The sequence below is a fragment of the Macaca fascicularis genome, chromosome 19, assembly GCF_037993035.2.
Source record: "Macaca fascicularis isolate 582-1 chromosome 19, T2T-MFA8v1.1".
Taxonomy (NCBI): Eukaryota; Metazoa; Chordata; class Mammalia; order Primates; family Cercopithecidae; genus Macaca; species Macaca fascicularis.
In genome coordinates this window covers 65621722-65642815 of record NC_088393.1, presented here as the reverse complement: position 1 = coordinate 65642815, position 21094 = coordinate 65621722, and the positions used below count along the sequence as shown (strand labels likewise).

At 46.9% G+C, this 21094-nt stretch overlaps 1 protein-coding gene across 1 annotated transcript; it reads left to right on the top strand.

The window, feature by feature from the left end:
- Positions 1 to 489: 489 nt before the first annotated feature.
- On the top strand, positions 490 to 17328 carry ZNF814 (zinc finger protein 814). Its single transcript, XM_045381266.3, is given in 5 exon segments — positions 490 to 754; positions 12658 to 12784; positions 14776 to 15417; positions 15499 to 17084; positions 17086 to 17328. Coding segments are annotated over 5 exon segments (2577 nt in total). The 5' UTR covers positions 490 to 718; the 3' UTR covers positions 17272 to 17328.
- Positions 17329 to 21094: the final 3766 nt, after the last annotated feature.

Below are 21094 nucleotides of genomic sequence, written 5' to 3'. Positions count from 1 at the left end.
CACGATCTCGGCTTACCGAAGCTTCGAACTCCCAGCTCAAGCGATCCTCCCTCCTCAGGCTCCCTAAACCTAACCCCAACCTTGGGTCAGTTGGGATCACAGGCCCGCCCGACCACACCCCGCTAATTTTTTTTATTTTTTATAGAGACAGGATTTTGCTTTGTTGCTCAGGCTAATCTCTAACTCCTGGCCTCAAATGATCCTTGTGACTTGGCCTCCTAAACTGGTGGAATTACAGGTGGGAGCCACCATACCAGTTAGGACGCACCTCTTAAAGGTACTCCTGACGTGGAGTTAGGCTTTCCCTGCAGAAGCGCTTCTGGGAAGCGCGCCCTTTACCCGCCTTCTTACTTAGGGAACTACATTACCCAGAAAACTCCGCGTCGAATGGCAGCGTGGAAAGGCCCTGAGGGCTAAGGATAAAGGCGTTTCCTGTGTGCACGTGACAATGGGTCCGGACTTCCGGCGCCCTCTAGTGGCGGCCATTTTGATTGGTGTTGGGTTTATTTGTGGGAGAGGCTAGTCAGCGCTAGGTCGGGACTACGGTGACTGAACCCAGAAGGCGGAGAGCAGTTGTCCTCCGCTGCACGAGGCGACTCTGGAGCTCTGTGACGGTGCCCAGCGTGTCCCACTCCTGGGACAGGATAGGGACCGCCGTGCCCATATCTCCTGGCTGGTCGCCCTCTCCTCTGGACCCGGCTTAAAACCGCGTGGTTCGATGGCGGCGGCGGCCACGCTGAGGCTCTCAGCTCAGGTAATTGTGGCGCCCTCAGGTCATCTCATTGTCCAAAAGCAGCGAGGTGGTAGCGCCTGCTCACGGCTCTGCAGCCCGGACGCCGGCGTCCGGACACTGAGGCGCTCGCGGGAGGGGCCCCATTTCCGACACCTGTGGGATGCGGTGGGGAGACCTACAGGCATAGGAACTGGCTCGGGCAAAGGCCTGCAGGTGAACTATGCCGGAAGGATGGAATCTGGGGTCGACAGGTGCCTGTTGTGAGCAAATTATGAGGCGGAGCTCCCCCTGAAAGAGCAAGCAGGCTGGGGGCTATGCACTCATCATGAGGACGCTAGAAGCCATGGAGAGTTTGGAAGAAAGGAGGGATGTCTAGAGCATTGCAAGGGTAGAGATAATCAGGTTCACCGTGTTTGTGTCTTTCCACAGTGTCAGGTGTTAACTGATGTTATTTGAGTCAACAAAAGCCATGAGCTAAATGGAGTTCGAAGGAGGCAATTCTCTTTAGTGATTCCGGTTCACTTGGTAGTCGGCCATGGGCACAGAGGCTCAAGACACTCAAGTCAGTCAATATAGCAAACCATACACAATAGTATACTTAACATATAAGTGTTATAGGTTAAACATTCCACAACGAACAAAGTAATGTTTAGCATCAAGAGGAAAAAGATATAGGAGCAAACGTTATGGAACCAGTTTAGAGGGAGCAAAGAAGACAAAAGGCATCCTGGTCTGGGCCAGTTGGTGGGCGACTGGCCTGCAGTCTTACAAGGAAGCATCTTTAAGGTGGCAGAGCCTTAGGCAGCAGATGCTGAGTTTTTATTATGAGTGACTGTCAGGACGGCCCTTTTGAGCTGCTGAAGGCCTAATCTTTTATAGTTACAGAATCCTCTGGGGAGAACTGATAGTGGAAGAGTTTGCTTGTTTGTGACCTTACCTGGTTAGATGCAGTCTTTATTTTTTATTTTATTTTATTGAGACAGAGTTTCACTCTTGTTGCCCAGGCAGGAATGCAATGGCGCGATCTCGCCTCACCGCAATCTCCGCCCCCGGGGTTCAAACGATTCTCCTGCCACAGCCTCCCGTGTGGCTGGGATTACAGGCATGCCCCACCACACCCGGCTAATTTTTTGTATATTTAGTAGAGACGGGGTTTCTCCATGTTGGTCAGGCTGGTCTCAAACCCCCGACCTCAGGTGATCCGCCTGCCTGGGCCTCCCAACGTGCTGGGATTACAGGCGTGAGCCACCGCGCCCAGCTTATCTTATTTATTTATTTTTTTTAATTTTTTGAGACAGAGTCTCAGTCTGTCACCCAGGCTGGAGTCCAGTGGCGTGATCTTGGCTCACTGCAACCTCCGCCTCCCGAGTTCAAAGGATTCTCCTGTTTCAGCTTCCCGAGTGTCTTATGCGTCCGTGTGAAGAGACCACCAAACGGGCTTTGTGTGAGCCATAAAGCTTTTTAATTACCTGGGTGCAGGTGGGCTGATTCCGAAAAGAGAGTCAGCAGGGAGATAAGGGTGGGGCCGTTTTATAGGTTTTGGGTAGGTAAAGGAAAATTCCAGTCAAAGGGGGGTTGTTCTCTGGCGGGCAGGAGTGGGAGTCACAGGGTGCTCAGTGGGGGAGCTTTTTGAGCCAGGATAAGGAATTTCACAAGATAATGTCATTTCTTAAGGCAAGGACCGGCCATTTTCACTTCTTTTGTGGTGGAATGTCATCAGTTAAGGCGGGGCAGGGCATTTGCACTTCTTTTGTGATTCTTCAGTTAATTCAGGCCATCTGGACGTATAGGTGCAAGTCACAGGGGATGCAATGGCTTGGCTTGGGCTCAGAGGCCTGACACCGAGTAGCTGGGATTACAGGAATCCACCACCAAGCCCGGCTAATGTTTTGTATTTTTAGTGGAGACGGGGTTTCAGCATGTTGCCTAGGCTGGTTTTGAAGCACTAGCCTTGGCCTCCGAAAGTGCTGGGATTACCGGCGTGAGCCACTGCGCCTGACCATCTTTATTTTTTTGTTTATTAAACAAAGCATCTTACCCTTGATGGCACAGTGCCCTGTGAAATACAAATTGTCTTTTTCTGAGATGGAGTTAGTTATGTCTGAAAGGACACAAAGATAGATGTGTACCCGCCCCCCACCCGCTACACCCTTGTTCTGCTCTCTAATCTTTGCACATACCAGAGATTTCGTAAGTTCTGTGAGTACCTGGTTTTCTGCACGTACCAGAGATTTTGTTTTGCACATACCAGAGATTTTGTAAGTTCTGAGGCAAGGTCACAAGACGTGTTTAAGTAAGATAAACTCTTGCTGCCATAAACCTGCTCTCCCGCCTCAAAGTTTGAACCAAAATATCAGAAATGGCAGGAACCAATCATAGTTAGCCAAATCGCCTTGTTCAAACACTAGCCAATCATATATCTGATTTGTATAATAACTCTATGACCACTTTTCTTAGACTATATAACATTGTTCGGAGCTGAGTTGGGGAGCTCTCCTGCCCGTCTCGTTTCACGAGCGAGGGAGAGTTCCAGGTTCGAACCTGTAATAAAGATCCTTGCTGCTTAGCTTTGACTCTGGACTCTGGTGGTCTTCTTCGGGGAATAAACGGTCTGGGCATAACAGTCAAGTGTGCTCTATACGAAGGACAGGATCAAAATCTGGATTTTAAAGGTTTTCCAAAGGCCAATCAAAGGAAGAACAGAGTGGAGAGGTGATGAGCACCTTGGGGCCCTGGGAGGTTGAATCTTTGTTGTAGATCACATAGGTGGTAGAGATGACATTTTATATTGAGGCACACAGGTCATACAAGCAGTCTGAGGTCATCTGACTCCAGTGCCAAGAAGGGGTACCTGGAGGTCTGAGATTATCACATCTTATCAGGGATACATTCCTGTAATGTCCGCCTCTCTTCGAGGCACTCGTGGGTATACGAGCATTTAAGGAACTCAGAAAAGGAAGTGGAGAGTGTTCCATTCCCTCCCTGGTCCTGACCCCGACCCATATGTTCTCTAGCTTATGGTGTCATGGGACTGTTTTTTATAATTTTAAAAATATTTTCTTAAATTTTAAATTTTTCTGGGTATATAGTAGGTGTATGTATTTATGAGTTACATGAGATATTTTGATAACAGGCATGCAGTGTGTAATAATATTACTAGGGTTAATGGTCTATCCATCATCTCGAGCATTTATCCTTTGTGTTTCAAACAATCCAATTAAACTCTTTTTGTTATTTAAAAATGTACAATTAGGTTATTTTTACCGTAGTCACCCTGTTGTGCTACTAAATACTAGATCTTATTCTCTTTATTTTTATTTTTTTTTGAGACAGTCTTACTCTGTTGCCCAGGCTGTAGTGCAGTGACATGATCTTGGCTACCTGCAACCTCTGCTGCCCAGATTCAAGCAATTCTCCTGCCTCAGCCTCCTGAGTAGCTGGGGATTACAGGCACCTGCCATCAGGCCTGGCTAATTTTTGTAGTTTATAGTAGAGATGGGGTTTCACCATCTTGGCCAGGCTGGTTTTGAACTCCTGACCTCGTGATCCACCTGCCTCAGCCTCCCAAAGGGCTGAGATTACAGGTGTGAGCCACCGCCGTGCCCTCACATTTTCTTTCTTTCTTTCTTTTTTTTTTTTTTTTTTTTGAGACAGAGTCCCTCTCTGTCACCCAGGCTGGAATGCAGTGCTGGGATCTTGGCTCACTGCAACCTCCGCCTCCCAGGTTCAAGCGATTCTCATGTCTCAGCCTCCTGAGTAGCTGGGACTGAACATGTGTGCCACCACGCCTGGGTAATTTTTTGTATTTTTAGGAGAGATGGGATTTCACTGTGTTAGTCAGGATTGTCTCCATCTCCTGACCTCGTGATCCACTGGCCTCGTCCTCCCAAAGTGCTGGGATTACAGGTGTGAGCCACCACATCCGGCCCACATTTCCTTTATCCTTTCATTTGTTGATGAACACTTAGGTTGCTTCCAGGTCTTAGCTGCTGTGAACAGTGCTGCAGCAAGCACGGGAGTGCAGATATCTCTGTGATATACTGGATTCCTTTTGGGTTTATACCCAGCAGTGGGCTTGCTGGATTATATGGTAGCTTAATGTTTAGTTTTTTGAGGAACCCCCAAACTGTTCTCCATAGCGGTGGTACTAATTTCCATTCCCACAACAGTGTACGAGACTGTCCTTTTTCTTCACATCCTCACCAGCATTTGTTATTGCCTGTCTTTTGGATATAAATAAGCCATTTTAACGGGGTGAGATGATGTGCATTTTCTTATGACTAGTGATGTTGAGCACCTCTTCCTGTACCTGTTTGCCATTTGTATGTTGCTGTCTTTCGTTTGTGTTTTCAAGACAGGATCTTGCTGGGTCACCTAGGCTGGAGTGCTGTAGTGTGATGATGGCTCACTGCAGCTTTGACCGCCTGGGCTCAGGCAATCCTCCTATCTCAGCCTCCCAAGTGGCAGGGACCACAGCCATGTGCTACCTTGCCTTGGCTAGTTTTTAAACTTTTTTGTAGAGATGGGGGTCTCACTGGTTAAACAGGGTGGTTACCAACTGCTAGGCTCAAGCGATCTTCCTGCCTCAGTCTCCCAAACTGCTATGATTATAGCTGGAGCCACTGCTCCTGGCTGTATATCTTCTTTTGAGAAATGTCTATTCAGATTTTTAAATGGAATTATTAAGAGTTTTTCCTATAGAGTTGTTTGAAGTCTTTACATATTCTGGTAATTAATCCCTTTGCAGATGGGTGGTTTGCAGATATTTTCTCCCATTCTATGGGTTATCTCTTCACTTTGTTGATTGTTTTCTTTGCTGTGCAGAAGCTTTTTAGCTTGATCTGATGCCATTAGTCCATTTTTGCTTTGGTTGCCTGTGCTTGAAAGGTATTACTCAGGAAGTCTTTGTCGGCCAGGCTCAGTGACTCACTACCTGTAATCCCAGCACTTTGGGAGGCCAAGGTGGGCGGATCACCTGAGGTCAGGAGTTTGACACCAGCATGGGCAACATGGGGAAACCCTGCCTCTACTAAAAATACAAAAATTAGCTGGGTGTGATGGTACGTGCCTGTAATCGCAGCTACTCAGAGGCTGAGGCGGGAGAGTCGCTTGAACCTGGGAGGTGGAGGTTGCAGTGAGCCGAGATTGTGCCATAGCACTGCAGCCTGGGCAACAGAGTGAGACTTCATCTCACAAAAAAAAAAAAAAAAAAGGAGGTCTTTGCCCACTTCAGTGTTTTTTTGTAGTAGTTTCAGAGTTTGAGGTCTTAGATTTAAGTCTCAAAAATCCATTTTGATTTTTTTTTCTTTTTTTTTTTTTGAGACAGGGTCTCCCTTTGTTGCCCAGGCTGGAGTGCAGTGGTGCGATCTCAGCTCACTGCAACCTCTGCCTCTTGGGTTCAAGCGATTCTCCTGCCTCAGCCCCCCTAGTAGCTGGGACTACAGGTGTGCACTACCACATCTGGCTAATTTTTGCATTTTTAGTAGAGACGGGGTTCCACCATGTTGGCCACGATGATATTGATCTCCTGACCTCGTGTTCTGCCCACCTTGGCCTCCCAAAGTGCTGGGATTACAGGTGTGAGCCACTGCGCCTGGCCAGTTCTATTTAATTATTTTAATTTCTTTGCCAAATTTATCTGATAGAATTCTGAATTATTTCTGTGTTTTACTTGAGAAATTCCTCAAAATAGCTATCTTGAATTATCTCTCTGAAAGGTCACATATCTCTGTTTCTCTAGGATTAGTGCTTGGTGCTTTAGTTTGTTTGGTGAGGTCACGTTTTCCTGAATGGTGTTGATGCTTGTAGATGTTCGTCATGTCTGGGCATTAAAGAGTTAGGTGTTTATTGTAGTCTTCACAGTCTGGGCTCATTTGTTCCTGTCCTTCTTAGGAAGACTTTCTAGGTATTTGAACGGGCTCGGGTGTTGTGATCTAAGCTGGATCTACTTTAGGGGGAAACCCACACTCAGTAATGCTGTGACTCTTGCAGACCCAGAGAGCTCTACCACCTTTGTGGTCTTGAATAAGATCTGAAAGAATTCCCTGGATTAACAGGTGGAGGCTCTTGTTGGGTCTTCCCTCACTTTCTCCCGGAGTCTCTCTGTCAGTGCTGAAGTGACTGAAACTGGGGGTTGGGGCAGAAGCACCCCTTTAGCTACCACCACTGGGACTGTGCTAGGTGACAGCTGAAGCCAGCACAGCACTGGGTTTCACCCAAGGCTCCTGTAACCACTACATGGCTATCGTCTGTGTTTCCTCAAGGCCCTAGCCCTGTACAGTCAGCAGGTGGCAAAACCAGACAGGCTTATGTCCTTCTTCTCAGGACGGTGAGTTCCCCAGGCCTCAGGTTGATATAGAGATGCCATCCATGAGCCAGGGATTGGAGTGAAAAACTTAGAAATCTACCTGGTGTTCCTTTGCACTGCAGCTGAGCTGGCACTCAAACTACAAGATACAGTCCTTCCCATTCTTCCCTCCCCTTTCCATAGGCAGAGCAGCCTCACTCTGTGGCCACCACCAGCACAGGCCCACAGGGAGTGCTGTCAGACGACCACTGAGGTTCCGTTAAGGGCTAAGAGCTCTTCAGTCAGCTTGTGGTGAATGTTTCCTGGTCTGAGGCTCACTCTTCAAGACTCACCCAGGGCAGGTCCAGAAATGTTATCCACGAGCCAAGGCCTGGAATCAGGCACCCCAGGAGGCTTCTTGGTGCTCTATCCCTCTGTGGTTGAGCTGGTAACTGAGGTGCCAAAAAGTCCCCTTTACTCTCTGCTCTGTTATTCTCAAGCAGGTGGGGTCTCTGACCGTAACCACCACAGCTAGCAGTGTGCTGTGTTACATCTGAAGCTGGCACGTCTCAGAGTCTCACCCAGTGCCATCGCGTACTACCTGGGCACTGCTGCTTGTTATTCAGGGGCCAAGGGTTGTTTAGTCAGAAGGTGATGGGTCCTCCCATGACTGAGTTCTTCCCTTCAAGGTAGCGGGTTCTGTTTTGGTCCAGAGTGTATCTAGAAATATTGTCTGGGTGGGCCTGGAATGGGGCCTCACAACCTGCCCAGTGCCCTATCCTGTGGCTGAGGTGATATCCAAAATGCAAGACAAAGTTGTTTTTGCTCTTCCCTCTCCTCTCCTTGAGTGGAAGGAAGGACCCATGTAGCCTGGGGTTGCGGGAGGGGTGGCACAAGCACACCCTTAGCTACTCCAGCTGGTGTCTCACTAGGTTGTGCTCCCCCAACCCAACCAGGTCCACTGACTTGGAGCGCAGCTCAGCACAGGACATTTCTAGGGGTTGCAGTCCTTGTGGCCTAGACTGCCTTTCAAGTTTATTTAGGACTTTAGAGCCCTCCAACCCACAGTGGCAAGGCTTGCCAGATCTCAAGTCCTGACCATTGAGGTGGGCGATACCCCTCTGGCTGGGCTGGTCGATATGCTCACTCCCTGGGATGGCGTCCTTTGAGTTCAGCCCAGTTTTGCTTTCTGCTATGACAGGGAAGCACTGATTTCCGTGCAATGTCTGACAGTGACTGCACTTTCCCTTCCCAGGAGCACAGATTATCCACAACAGGCAGCCACTGCTGGGGGATGGGGAGGGCTGGCATTGGCAAGTCAAGACTACAGCCCCTTTTAGTGCCATTTCCCATAATACAAAGTTAATTCCAGGTAGAAGTGCTCACCTGGAATTAACCAAAAATCAAGTGAGTGCTCACTTGATTTTTGGTTCTTATGAAGGTGATTTTTTTCTGTGTAGATAGTTTTTAAATTTGGGGGTGTGGGCCGGGCATGGTGGCTCATGCCTGTAATCCCAGCACTTTGGGAAGCTGAGGTGGGCAGATCACCTGAGGTCAGGAATTCGAGACCAGCCTGGGCAACATGGCAAAACCACGTTTCTACTAAAAGTACAAAAATTAGTCGGGTGTGGTGGCAGGTGCTTGTAATCCCAGCTACTTGGGCGGCTGAGGCAGGGAGAATTAGGGAGAATTGCTTGAACCCGGGAGGCAGAGGTTGCAGTGAGCCAAGATCATGCCACTGTACTCCAGCCACAGTGACAGAGCAAGACTCTGTCAAAAAAAAAAAAAAAAATTGGTGTTCTGTTAAGGTTATGATGGATGCTGCTTTCTATTCTGCCATCCTGCTCTGTTGTACCTCTGGAACTCAGTGCTTTCAACTGGGAACACTAGAGAAACCCTAAACCCTAGGCGCTAAGTCCATAACGCAGGTTGTATGGAGGTATTCCCATTTCAGTGAAACGGTGTGAACACTTAGAAGGTCAGGCCTGGATTTGGTAGCAGTATATGAAATACTTAGAGATAAAACTGATCAGAGTGGGGAGGTGATGTTACTTCAGTTCCGTCAGAGAACAGAGCATGGCGTTAAGGGAGGAGGAAGGAAGACAGCATTGAGGCTCATTCTGTCATCCAGGTGAGGTTTAATGGACAATCCTTGGCCAAGGAGATGTCGCTGGAATTGTGATTTACATTTGGTAAAGGAGCAGTGTGATTTTCTCATGTGGTAGGTAAGGACATGCAAGAGGGTTTCAGGCATGACCCTGGGGTTTTTTTGTTTTTGTTTTTAGATGGGAGTCTTGCTCTGTCACCCAGGCTGGACTGCAGAGGCACGATCTCAGCTCACTGAACCTCTGCTTCCTGGGTTCGAGCCCTTCTCCCTCAGCCTCCTGAGTAGCGGGGACTACAGGCACACGCCATCACGCCTGGCTAATTTTTGTAATTTTAGTAGAGACGGGGTTTCACCATATTGGCCAGGCTGGTCTCGAACTCCTGACCTCAGGTGATCCACCTGCCTCAGCCTTCCAAAGTGCTGGGATTACAGGCTAGAGCCACCGTGCCCGGTAACCTTAGGGTTTTTGGTTTTAGAAGCAGCAGTGATAGAAGCTGTATCAGCTGAGATGAGCAAGTTGGGATTAGGCATAATATTCATTGGGGATATAAGGAGGGTTGTTTTCACCATGCTAGGAGCCTGAGATGCTTCAAAGACCAGTAAGTAGTGGCAGCAAGTAAGTAATGTCCACATAGGTTGCGATATCTGGGAAGGAATTGATATCGGAGACATCCAATATATGATAGCTAATGTGTGGACTAAGGTGAGTTAGCCACGGGTCCCGTTTTGGAGGGCACACTTCAGAATAAGGTAGTAAATGTTTCAGGGGGCCAGAAAGGAATGGTTGGAGGCTGAGGACTGGATGTTTTGCCTGGGTTCCTGGGTGACATGATTGGCATTCATAAACAGGAGAGGGAGGTAAGTGACAATGTCGGGTGTATCAGATGGCATAGCTTGTCATGGCGCGGACTTCATGGAAATAATAGACATGAGACGTAGGCAGAAGTACAGGAGGAATTGAGGGAAAGGTCATCATTGCCGAGCGGTTGGCAAGTGAAGCACAGAAGTGGAATAGGGTCAGGAATAGCTGAAGCCACACGTGGTTCTGTGTTGCTGTGGAGCCGTGCAAGGAGGCCTTCATAGAATTACTTGAGACCACCACTCCTTTTAGGATCCGGTAGAATTGCAATTCTGTGGTAATAGTGGATCGGTTTGAATGGGCCATACACACTCTGGGTGGTGTCAGCCACGATGTGGTGTAAGGCCAAAAATGAAGGCCCAATGTGATTTGCCACGTGGATGCCTGGTGATATTGGTACAACCCCAAATGGCCTGAGTGCAAGTTTCTTTCCCATTTAACTATCTTTTTGTATATTTTAAATTTTTTTCTCGTGTGTGTGTGTGTGTGTGTGTGTGTGTGTATGTAGAAACAGGGTCTTGGCCATGTTGTCCAGGCTGGTCTTGAACTCCTGGGATCAAGCAGTCCTTCCACTTTGGCCTCCCAGAGTGCTGGGATTATAGGTGGGAGACTCCATGACTGGCTACTTCATGCTCTTAAGTAATGTATCTGAATGGGTGCAGTGGCTCACGCCTGTAATCTCAGCACTTTAGGAGGCTGAGGCAGGTGGATCATTTTCCATCAGGAGTTTGAAACCAGCCTGCCCAATATGGCGAAACACCATCTCTATTAAAAATACAGAAATTAGGCCGGGCACGGTGGCTCAAGCCTGTAATCCCAGCACTTTGGGAGGCCGAGACGGGCAGATCACGAGGTCAGGAGATCGAGACCATCCTGGCTAACATGGTGAAATCCCGTCTCTACTAAAAAATACAAAAAACTAGCCGGGCGAGGTGGCGGGCACCTGTAGTCCCAGCTACTCGGGAGGCTGAGGCAGGAGAACCCGGGAGGCGGAGCTTGCAGTGAGCTGAGATCCGGCCACTGCACTCCAGCCTGGGTGACAGAGCGAGACTCTGTTTCAAAAAAAAAAAAAAAAAATACAGAAATTAGCTGGGCATGGTGGTACATGCCTGTAATCCCAGCTACTGAGGTGCTGAGACAGGAGAATTGCTTGAACCCAGGAGGCGGAGGTTGCAGTGAGCCAAGATTGCACCACCATACTCCAGCCTGGGTGACAGAGCGAGACTCCCGTCACAAAAAAAAAAAAAAGAAAAGAAAAAAATAGGTAATGTGTCCTAGCCTCTGAAGCCTTTCCATCGATGGGACCAGGCAGAGTTCAAGTCAATGGCATCCTCCTGAGGGAATCAGGCCATTACATTCTCTTCATCTTACAAAGCTTGCATGCCATGGCCATGGTTGCTCTCTCTTATCTACAATGCATCCCCCATGTGGCTTTCCGTGGTGAGTGGTGTCCCTCTTATCAGGCTGTTAATATGTTTGATTTTTTTTTTTTTTTTTTGAGGCAGAGTTTTGTTCTTGTTGCCCAGGCTGGAGTGCAGTGGCGTGATCTCGGCTCACTGCAACCTCTGCCTCCCAGGTTCAAGCGATTCTTCTGCCTCAGCATCCCGAGTAGCTGGGATCACAGGTGCCCGACACCACGCTCTGCTAATTTTTTGTATTTTTAGTAGACCGAGGTTTCACATTGTTGGCCAGGCTGGTCTCAAACTCCTGACCTGAGGCGATCCACCCGGCTCAGCCTCCCAAAACGCTGGGATAACAAATGTGAGCCACTGCGCCTGGCTCAATACATTTGATTTATAAATTGCTCTTGATGACATCTGTAGAATATCAGATGTCATTTGTTTTACCAACATTATAACCCTAGGGGGAGATTTTAACCCACCCTAGTTGAAGAAAAAGGAGGGAATTAAGATACTTTAAGCTGGCTGGACACTGTGCTAATGCCTGTAGTCTTAGCACTTTGGGAGGCCTAGATGGGCAGATCACAAAGTCAGGAGTTCGAGACCAGCCTGGCCAACATGGTGAAATCCTATCACTACTAAAAACACAAAAAATTAACCAGGTGTGGTGGTACACACCTGTAATCCCAGCTGTTCGGGAGATTGAGGCAGGATAATTGCTTGAACCCAGGAGGTGGAGGTTGCAGTGAGCCGAGATTGTGCCACTACACTTAAGCCTGGCGACAGAGTGAGACTCTGTCTCAAACAAACAAACAAAAACATATACTTTAAGTTGTTTAAAGGCAAGAGAGAGGCCAGTGGTGTGTGACAGTGAGCTGGGGATGGACATGGATATGTACCTGGAAGTCTAAAGAATGATGTGCATTCAGAGAGGGTATGTCTGATGTGCTGAAGGTGCCACATTGAGCTCTCCATGCCCTCGGTCATACTGGGGGAAGTGCTTGTCAGGAGGGGGTGGACTCTTATGTCACAGCCACCTCACAGATACCTATTTGTTCAACTAATTATTGTTGGTGGCTGTACCCCATGACCAGTGGGCCTAGTTTCTCCAGTGGCACCTGGAGGAGGTCATGGAGTCAGGGCTTTATTGAAAGCATACCAGGAACCTCCTCCTTGAGAGGAGGATGTGCGAGAGTAGATGTGTGGGAGAGAGGGATTGTGGTACCTCAGCATAGGGGCCGTTTGTAGTTTCATCTGTCAACATCATAACAGGGCACAGTGACTTTTGAAGACGTGGCTGTGAAATTTACCCAGGAGGAATGGAATCTCCTTAGTGAGGCTCAGAGATGCCTGTACCGTGATGTGACCCTGGAGAACCTGGCACTTATATCCTCCCTGGGTAAGTTGCTCACAATTACCCTGTGACCCGAGCTAGTCTCTGCTTTCCCCCCTCTTTCCCCATTGGCAAGACTTTCTCATGTCAGGAGCATGGACACAGCTTCCTGCTTCAGTTCTGTGGGTAGGTTCTTGGTTGGTAGAACTGAGGTGTCCATACTGCCCTGCTCCTTTCTTGGAGCAGCCCCAACACCTGCTTTACTGCAGGCTCCCAGGGAGGGATTCATAGTCAGAAGCCCACCTTGTTAGTCCTGTGGATGTTTGGGTGTCCTTGTCCAGATTTCAGGTTCCTGTGTACCCAGAGTGTACTTCCTTTCTCTAGCTGCTATTTTCTTTTTTTTTTTTTTTTTTTGAGACGGAGTCTTGCTCTGTAGCCCGGGCTGGAGTGCAGTAGCCGGATCTCAGCTCACTGCAAGCTCCGCCTCCCGGGTTCATGCCATTCTCCTGCCTCAGCCTCCGGAGTAGCTGGGACTACAGGCGCCCGCCACCTCGCCCGGCTAGTTTTTTGTATTTTTAGTAGAGATGGGGTTTCACGGTGTTAGCCAGGATGGTCTCGATCTCCTGACCTCGTGATCCGCCCGACTCGGCCTCCCAAAGTGCTGGGATTACAGGCTTGAGCCACCGCGCCCGGCCTAGCTGCTATTTTCTTATGCCTTCCTGTGGTGGGAATTGCCTTCACAGACTACATCACTGCCTACATAGACCAGAGGCTGTTCTTGTAAGACCTTCTTTAGAAATTCTCCTTGAAATACTGTTTTTTTCTCTCGTGGGCTTTCATGGGCTGAGTTGTTCTGAGACAATGTTGGCTGTTCCCTTGTTCTGTCTTTCCCTTAGTTTGTACGTTATTCATTTCCCATGTATTTGATCATCATTGTGGTGGGATGCACAGTCTTCCATGCTGCAGAAGATGCAAATGAATTCAGCCTCAGCATAATGGGCTCAGAATGAATGTGTCCCTCAAGACTGGCACCCTGGGCTGGGTGAGGTGGCTCGTGCCTGTAATCCCAGCACTTTGGGAGGCCCAGGCAGGTGGATCATGAGGTCAGGAGTTCAAGACCAGCCTGGCCAAGATGGTGAAACCCTGTCTCTACTAAAAATACAAAAATTAGTCGAGTGTAGTGGCACATGCCTGTAATCCCTGCTACTTGGGAGGCTGAGGCAGAGAATTGCTTGAACTTGGGAGGGGAGGTTGCAGTGAGCCCAGATTGCGCCACTGCACTCCAGCCTGTGCGACAGAGCAAGACTCCGTCTCAAAAAAAAAAAAAAAAAGAAAAAGTGGCACCCTGGAGGAGGTCATGGAGTCAGGGCTTTATTGAAAGCATACTAGGAACCTAATCTATTTTAGTAGTATTTCTGTGGCAAGAGAAGTAAGCACACATAATTCGTCTTTTCTTCCTCATTCTTGAGAGCATCACACTTGTCACTTGTCTGCCTTATCACTTCTACTCTTTTTTTTTTTTTTTAACCTTTGACCTACTTGTACCCTAATATCCATTCTCCTGTCTAATCTTCACATCTCTGGACCCCAAATCTCATCCGTCTTACATACATCGCCATCTACAGTGTTCTCCAGTGTTGGCATAGAGATTTGTGTTAGCAAATATATATGCTTTGTTAAACTGACGTCGAGCAGTAGCTGCTGTGTTGTACTCCTGTTTTCCTTGGCCTGGACAAATCCCTCTCTACAGCACTCACATGTCATGAGGATGTAAAGTTCTGCAGATGAGTGGTTTGCAGATGCAGGAATTGTAGACCCTGCCTATACTCCCTGTGTTACATACCTGGTTGTGTTCTTTATGTTATGAGGCCTCCTACATTCTGTGACCTTTAGAGTCCAGTAATAATAAATAGCACCATGTTCCACCTGAAGCCAATGTTCTGTTCCTCCAAGTATTTCCTTGGAGTAATTCCTCAATTTGTCAGATACACTTGTGGGTGGTCTGTGCCTTCCCAGCAGAGTTAACATGCACTTCACCAGCATTTTCTTGCTTTCAGGTTGTTGGTGTGGAGTGGAAGATGAGGCACCTTCTAAGCAAAGTATTTATATACAAAGAGAGACTCAGGTCAGGATTCCTATGGCAGGTGTGTCTCCCAAGAAGGCCCACCCCTGTGAGATGTGCGGCCCTATCTTAGGAGACATTCCACACATGGGAGATCATCAGGGAACACATCCCAAGCAGAAACTGCACAGCTGTGAGGCCTGGGGGAACAAATTGTATGACAGTGGAAACTTTCATCAACACCAGAATGAGTACATTGGAGAGAAACCCTACAGAGGCAGTGTTGAGGAAGTGTTGTTTGTGAAGAGGTGTAAGTTCCATGTGTCAGAGGAGTCATCTGTCTTCAGTCAGAGTGGGAAAGACTTTTTGCCCATTTCAGGATTACTCCAGCAGGAGGCCACTCACACTGGGGAGAAGTCAAACAGCAAAACTGAGTGTGTGTCTCCCTTTCGGTGGGGGGGAGCTCACTATAGCCATGGAGAATCCATGAAACATTTTAGCACCAAACATACACTCAGTCAGCACGAGAGACTTCTCCCTAGAGAAGAGTGTTATGTGTGCTGTGAATGTGGGAAATCCTTTAGCAAACATGCTAGCTGCAGTAATCATCAGAGAGTTCACACTAGTAAAAGACTTTATGAATGTGGAGAATGTGTGAAATCCTTTAGCAAATATGCTAGCTTCAGTAATCATCAGAGAGTTCACACTGGAAAAAAACATGAATGTGGAGAATGTGGGAAATCCTTTAGTCAAAAGAGAAGCCTCATTCAACATCAGCGATTTCACACTGGAGAAAAACCTTATGAGTGTGAAGAGTGTGGGAAATCTTTTAGTTCAGAAGGACATCTTAGGAGCCATCAACGAGTTCACGCTGGAGAAAGACCTTACGAGTGTGGAGAATGTGTGAAATCTTTCAGTCATAAGCGCAGTCTTGTTCACCATCAGCGAGTTCACACTGGAGAAAGACCTTATCAGTGTGGAGAATGTGGGAAATCTTTCAGTCAAAAGGGCAACCTCGCCCTACACCAGCGAGTTCACAGTGGAGAAAGACCTTATGAGTGTGGAGAATGTGGGAAGTCTTTCAGTCATAAGCGCAGTCTTGTTCACCATCAGCGAGTTCACAGTGGAGAAAGACCTTATCAGTGTGGAGAATGTGGGAAATCTTTCAGTCAAAAGGGCAACCTCGTTCTACACCAGCGAGTTCACACTGGAGCAAGACCTTATGAGTGTGGAGAATGTGGGAAATCTTTTAGTTCAAAAGGACACCTTAGGAACCATCACCACATTCACACTGGAGACAGACTTTATGAGTGTGGAGAGTGTGGGAAATCTTTTAGTCATAAGGGCACCCTCATTCTACATCAGCGAGTTCACCCTAGAGAACGACCTTATGGGTGTGGAGAATGTGGGAAATCTTTTAGTTCAAACGGGCACCTTAGGAGCCATCAGCGTGTTCATACTGGAGAAAGACCTTATGAGTGTGGAGAATGTGGGAAATCTTTTAGTCATAAGCGCAGCCTTGTTCACCATCAGCGCATTCACACTGGAGAAAGACCTTACAAGTGTGGAGAATGTGGGAAATCTTTTATTGAAAAAGGACACCTTAGGAATCATCAGCGAGTTCACACTACAGAAAGACCTTTTAAGTGTGGGGAATGTGGGAAATGTTTTAGTCACAAGGGTAACCTCGTTCTACACCAGCATGGCCATATGGGAGGAAGGCCTTATGTGTGTAGGGAATGTGGAAAATTATTTAAGAAGAAGTCTCGCCTCCTTGCACACCAGAGAATTCACAATGGAGAAAAGCCATATGCTTGTGAAGCTTGTCAGAAATTTTTTAGGCACAAGTACCAACTCATTGCACATCAGAGAGTTCACACTGGAGAAAGGCCTTATGAATGCAATGATTGTGGAAAATCATTTACCCACAGCTCTACGTTCCATGTTCATAAGTGAATTCACACTGGAGAAAAGCCTTATGAGTGCAGTGAATGTGGAAAATCTTTTGCTGAAAGCTCCAGTCTCACTAAACACAGGAGAGTTCACACTGGAGAAAAGCCTTATAAATGTGAGAAATGTGGGAAATTATTTAACAAGAAGTCTCACTTCCTTGTACACCAGAAAGTTCACACTGGAGAAAAGTCATATGAGTGTGAGGATTGTCAGAAAGTTTTTAGCAAGAAGGACCACCTCATTGCACATCAGAGAGTTCACACTGGAGAAAAGCCATATGAATGCAATGATTGTGGGAAATCATTTACCCACAACTCTGCATTCCATGTTCATAAGAGAGTTCACACTGGTCACACGACCTTATGAGTGCAGTGAATGTGGGAAATATTTTGCTGGAAGCTCCTGTCTCACTAAACAAAAAAGAGTTCACACTGGAGAAAAGCCATATGGGTGGAGTGAATGTGGGGAGAAATTTAGCCAAAGCTTTTCACTTTTTCATCATCAGAGAGTTCACAAGAGAAAGGCCTTAATTGTGTAGTGAATGTGGGAAATCCTTTGCCAAAACTTTCAGTCTCATTAAACGCAGGAGAGTTCACACTGGAGTAAGGTCTTGTGATTGCAGCAAATGTGGAAAAAAAGTTACCTGAAGGTCTTCTCTCTTTGAACATCAGAGTTCACACTAGACAAATGAAATACATTTGGGCGATTTTGTAGCCACACTTCTGTGCTCCTTCAACATCAGAGTTAACACTGGATCAAGGCCTTACCAGTGTGACAAATGTGACATATTTATATAGAAATCTAGCTTCATAATACACAGGAGACTTCCCACTGCAGAAACGCTTTTTGAATGTAATGAATGCAAGAAAGGCTTCAGCATGTTTTTTTTTTGAGATGGAGTCTCACTCTGAAACCCAGGCTGTAGTGCAGTAGTGTGGTCTAGGCTCACTGCAAGCTCTGCCCCCCGGGTTCACACCCTTCTCCTGCCTCAGCCTCCCGAGTAACTGGGACTACAGATGTCCACCACCACGCCCGGCTAATATTTTGTATTTTCAGTAGAGACAGGGTTTCACCGTGTTAGCCAGGATGGTCTTGATCTCTTGACCTCGTGATCCGCCCACCTCGGCCTCCCAAAGTGCTGGGATTACAGGAATAAGCCACCACGCCCAGCCCAGCCTTTAGCCTTCTTATTAGAGCCTCAAACATTGTCATGAGAAACACACAATAGATGTATATGGAATGTTATTTCTTTTTCAATGTAACATTCGAGGAGCTCCTTTGAGGGTGCCACCTGCCTAGATTGAATGTCATTTATCGAGAATCTGCAAAATTTCCAAGCATGAGGCAGCTACAGTGCATTTTTCACTCTACCCAGGTGCCTTGCTAGATTTCTTTTTGAGATAGTGTGTCACTCTGTCGCTCAGGATGGAGTGTAGTGATGTGTTCACATTTCTTGATCTCCTGGACTTGTGATTCTCTTGCCTCAGCCTCCTGAGTAGCTGAAACCACAGGCATGCACCACCATGCTCCACTAATTCTTTAAGTTTTGGAGACACAGGGTCTCACCATGTTGCCCAGGCTGGTCTTCAACTTCTGGACTCAAGTGATCTTTCCACCTTGGCCTCCAAGCATGCTGGGATTACAGGTGTGAGTTACTGTGCCTCACTTTTTTTTTTTTTTTTAATTTTTAATTTCTGATCTAGTCACAGAAGGATTTGTTGAGTAGCTTCAGCACTTCTTCCTTTGTCATTTTTTTCTGTCTGATAAGTCGTGCCATGGACCTTACCCATTTTTATCCCAGAGGCCTCTTATGTTGACTTGAAAAGATGAACTATGTCTTTCAGAGATCTTGTGGGTATCACATAAATCTTGACAAATTTTCTACCCTCCAAGTCATGATCCTAAGGACAGCTTGCCTCCCATTTCTCCAGTTTGTGCTATTATGGAGGCCTTATTGTTTCAGCCTTCTTCAATCTTGAGGGTTGTTGTCACTGTATGCGTGGTTCAGAAACAAGTAGGTCCTGTTACCATGAAGGGGGTCACAGCTTTTGTTGGCATAGCTAAACTCTTTGTGGCTCATGGGACAGTATGAATGCAGAACATAGCTTTCTCGACTTGTGGACTGCTTTGCATAGCTGCCAGAGGCCTCCAGAGAAGGCCTTCAGGGCTTTGTGGTCTTTATCTGTAGCATGGATACTAAAATTTGTGGACTCAGGTCAGCTGGCTCCAGGGCATTTTTTGTGACAATTTCTGGTGTTTTTTGAACAAGACAAAATTCTCACTTTTACGAGGTATATTGCATTGTACTTGGTACTGCTGAGGGAAGTTTGTTCCCCAGCTCTTGCAATGCAGACACATGCCTTGATATCCAGAATTCTGTAGGATAACATCATAGATTGTAATGCTATTGGGTGAAATTATAATTTTATAGAATTACTGCATTTATAGGCAGTGAAGGAGACAGAATAATGTAATTGCAACACTTTTTTTTTTTTTTTTTTTTTTTTGAGACGGAGTCTCGCGCTGTTGCCCAGGCTGGAGTGCAGTGGTGCAATTTTGGCTCACAGCAATCTCTGCCTCCTAGGTTCAAATGATTCTCCAGCCTCAGCCTCCCGAGTAGCTGGGACTACAGGCACGTGCCACCACACCCAGCTAATTTTTGTATTTATAGTAGACATGTGGTTTCACCGTGTTGGCCAGGCTGGTCTCGAACTCCTGACCTCGTGATCCGCTGGCTTCAGCCTCCCAAAGTGCTGGGATTACAGGTGTGAGCCACTGTGCCTGACATAATGCATGTCTTTTAAAAGGGCATCCACGATGATCCAGTCACTATGTATGTGATGAATATGCAGATACAGGAATTTCAGTTCTTCCATAATGATGAATGTTGTATTGTTGAGGCCATTGTCAGAGGAAATACTCTAGAGGTTTTGTGAATTCCTGTACCCATTCTGGGCTGTGCACCTCAAGGTCATTCCTGCATTAGCAGGAGGAAGATGATAGGGAGAAGGGAGATCTCAGTTCAGTGATGTGGCCTTTGTGACCAGCCAGCCAGTTAATCAGATGGAAATGGCCTTATTGCCACATCAATATTTGCTACCACGGAGGCTAGTTTTCTCACTTAGGGCATGAGAAGAATTGGTGTAGTCAGTATAGAGTTGCCAAACCTATTCTCCAAAAATAATGATAAATATTTTTCTTTTGAATTGCATTTTTTTATTATTATTTTTAAATTTTTTTTTTTATGAGATGGAGTCTCGCTGTGTTGCCCAGGCTGAATGGAGTGCAGTGGCACGATCTCGTCTCACTGCAAGCCCTGCCTCCTGGGTTCACACCATTCTCCTGCCTCAGCCTTCCAAGTACCTGGGACTACAGGCACCCACCACCACACCTGGCTAATTTTTTGTATCTTTACTAGAGATGGGGTTTCACCGTGTTAACCAAGATGGTATCGATCTCCTGAATTCGTGATCTGCCCACCTGGGCCTCCCAAAATGCTGGGATTACAGGCATAAGCCACTGCGCCCAGCAATTTTTTTTTTTCTTTTTTGAGATAGAGTCTCACTGTCACCCAGGCTGGAGTACAGTGGCATGACCTAGGCTCACTGCAACCTCTACTTCCTAGGTTCAAGCAGTTCTCCTGGTTCAGCCTCCCGTGTAGCTGGGACTGGAAGCATGTGCCACCATGCCCAGCCAATTTTTGTATTTTTAGTAGAGACGGAGTTTTGCCATGTTCGCCAGGCTGATCTCGGACTCCTAACCTCAGGTGATCTGCCTGCCTCAGCCTCCAAAAGTGGTGGGATTACAGGTGTGAGCCACTGCTCCCAGTCTGAAGTATATTTTAAAGCAGTGATAAGTTATAAGTTATGAATTACATTCAGTAAAGTATGCATATTTAAACTGTAGTATGTGATAAATTTGGAGTTTCATATAATCCCATGAAACCACTGACATAGTCACAATAATGAATTTAACACCTTTATATTTACCTGGAACCTTTTTTTAAAGTCTTTCTTTCTGTTCTCCAGACGATCAATGATTTACTTTGCTGTACAGTAAAGTACTTTCCATTTTCTGGAATTTTAGATGACTGATGTAATAAAGTGTTTCCTCATATAATCCCTGGGTGCTCTCTTGTATCATTTTTTTGTTTTTTAATGACCAGTATATATATATATATTTTTTTGGAGATGGAGTCTTGCTCTGTGCCCAGCCTGGAGTGCAGTGGTGCGATCTTGGCTCACTGCAAGCTCCGCCTCCCGGGTTCATGCCATTCTCTTGCCTCAGCCTCCGGAGCAGGTGAGACTACAGGCGCCTGCCACCATGCCCGGCTAATTTTTTTGTATTTTTAGTAGAGACGG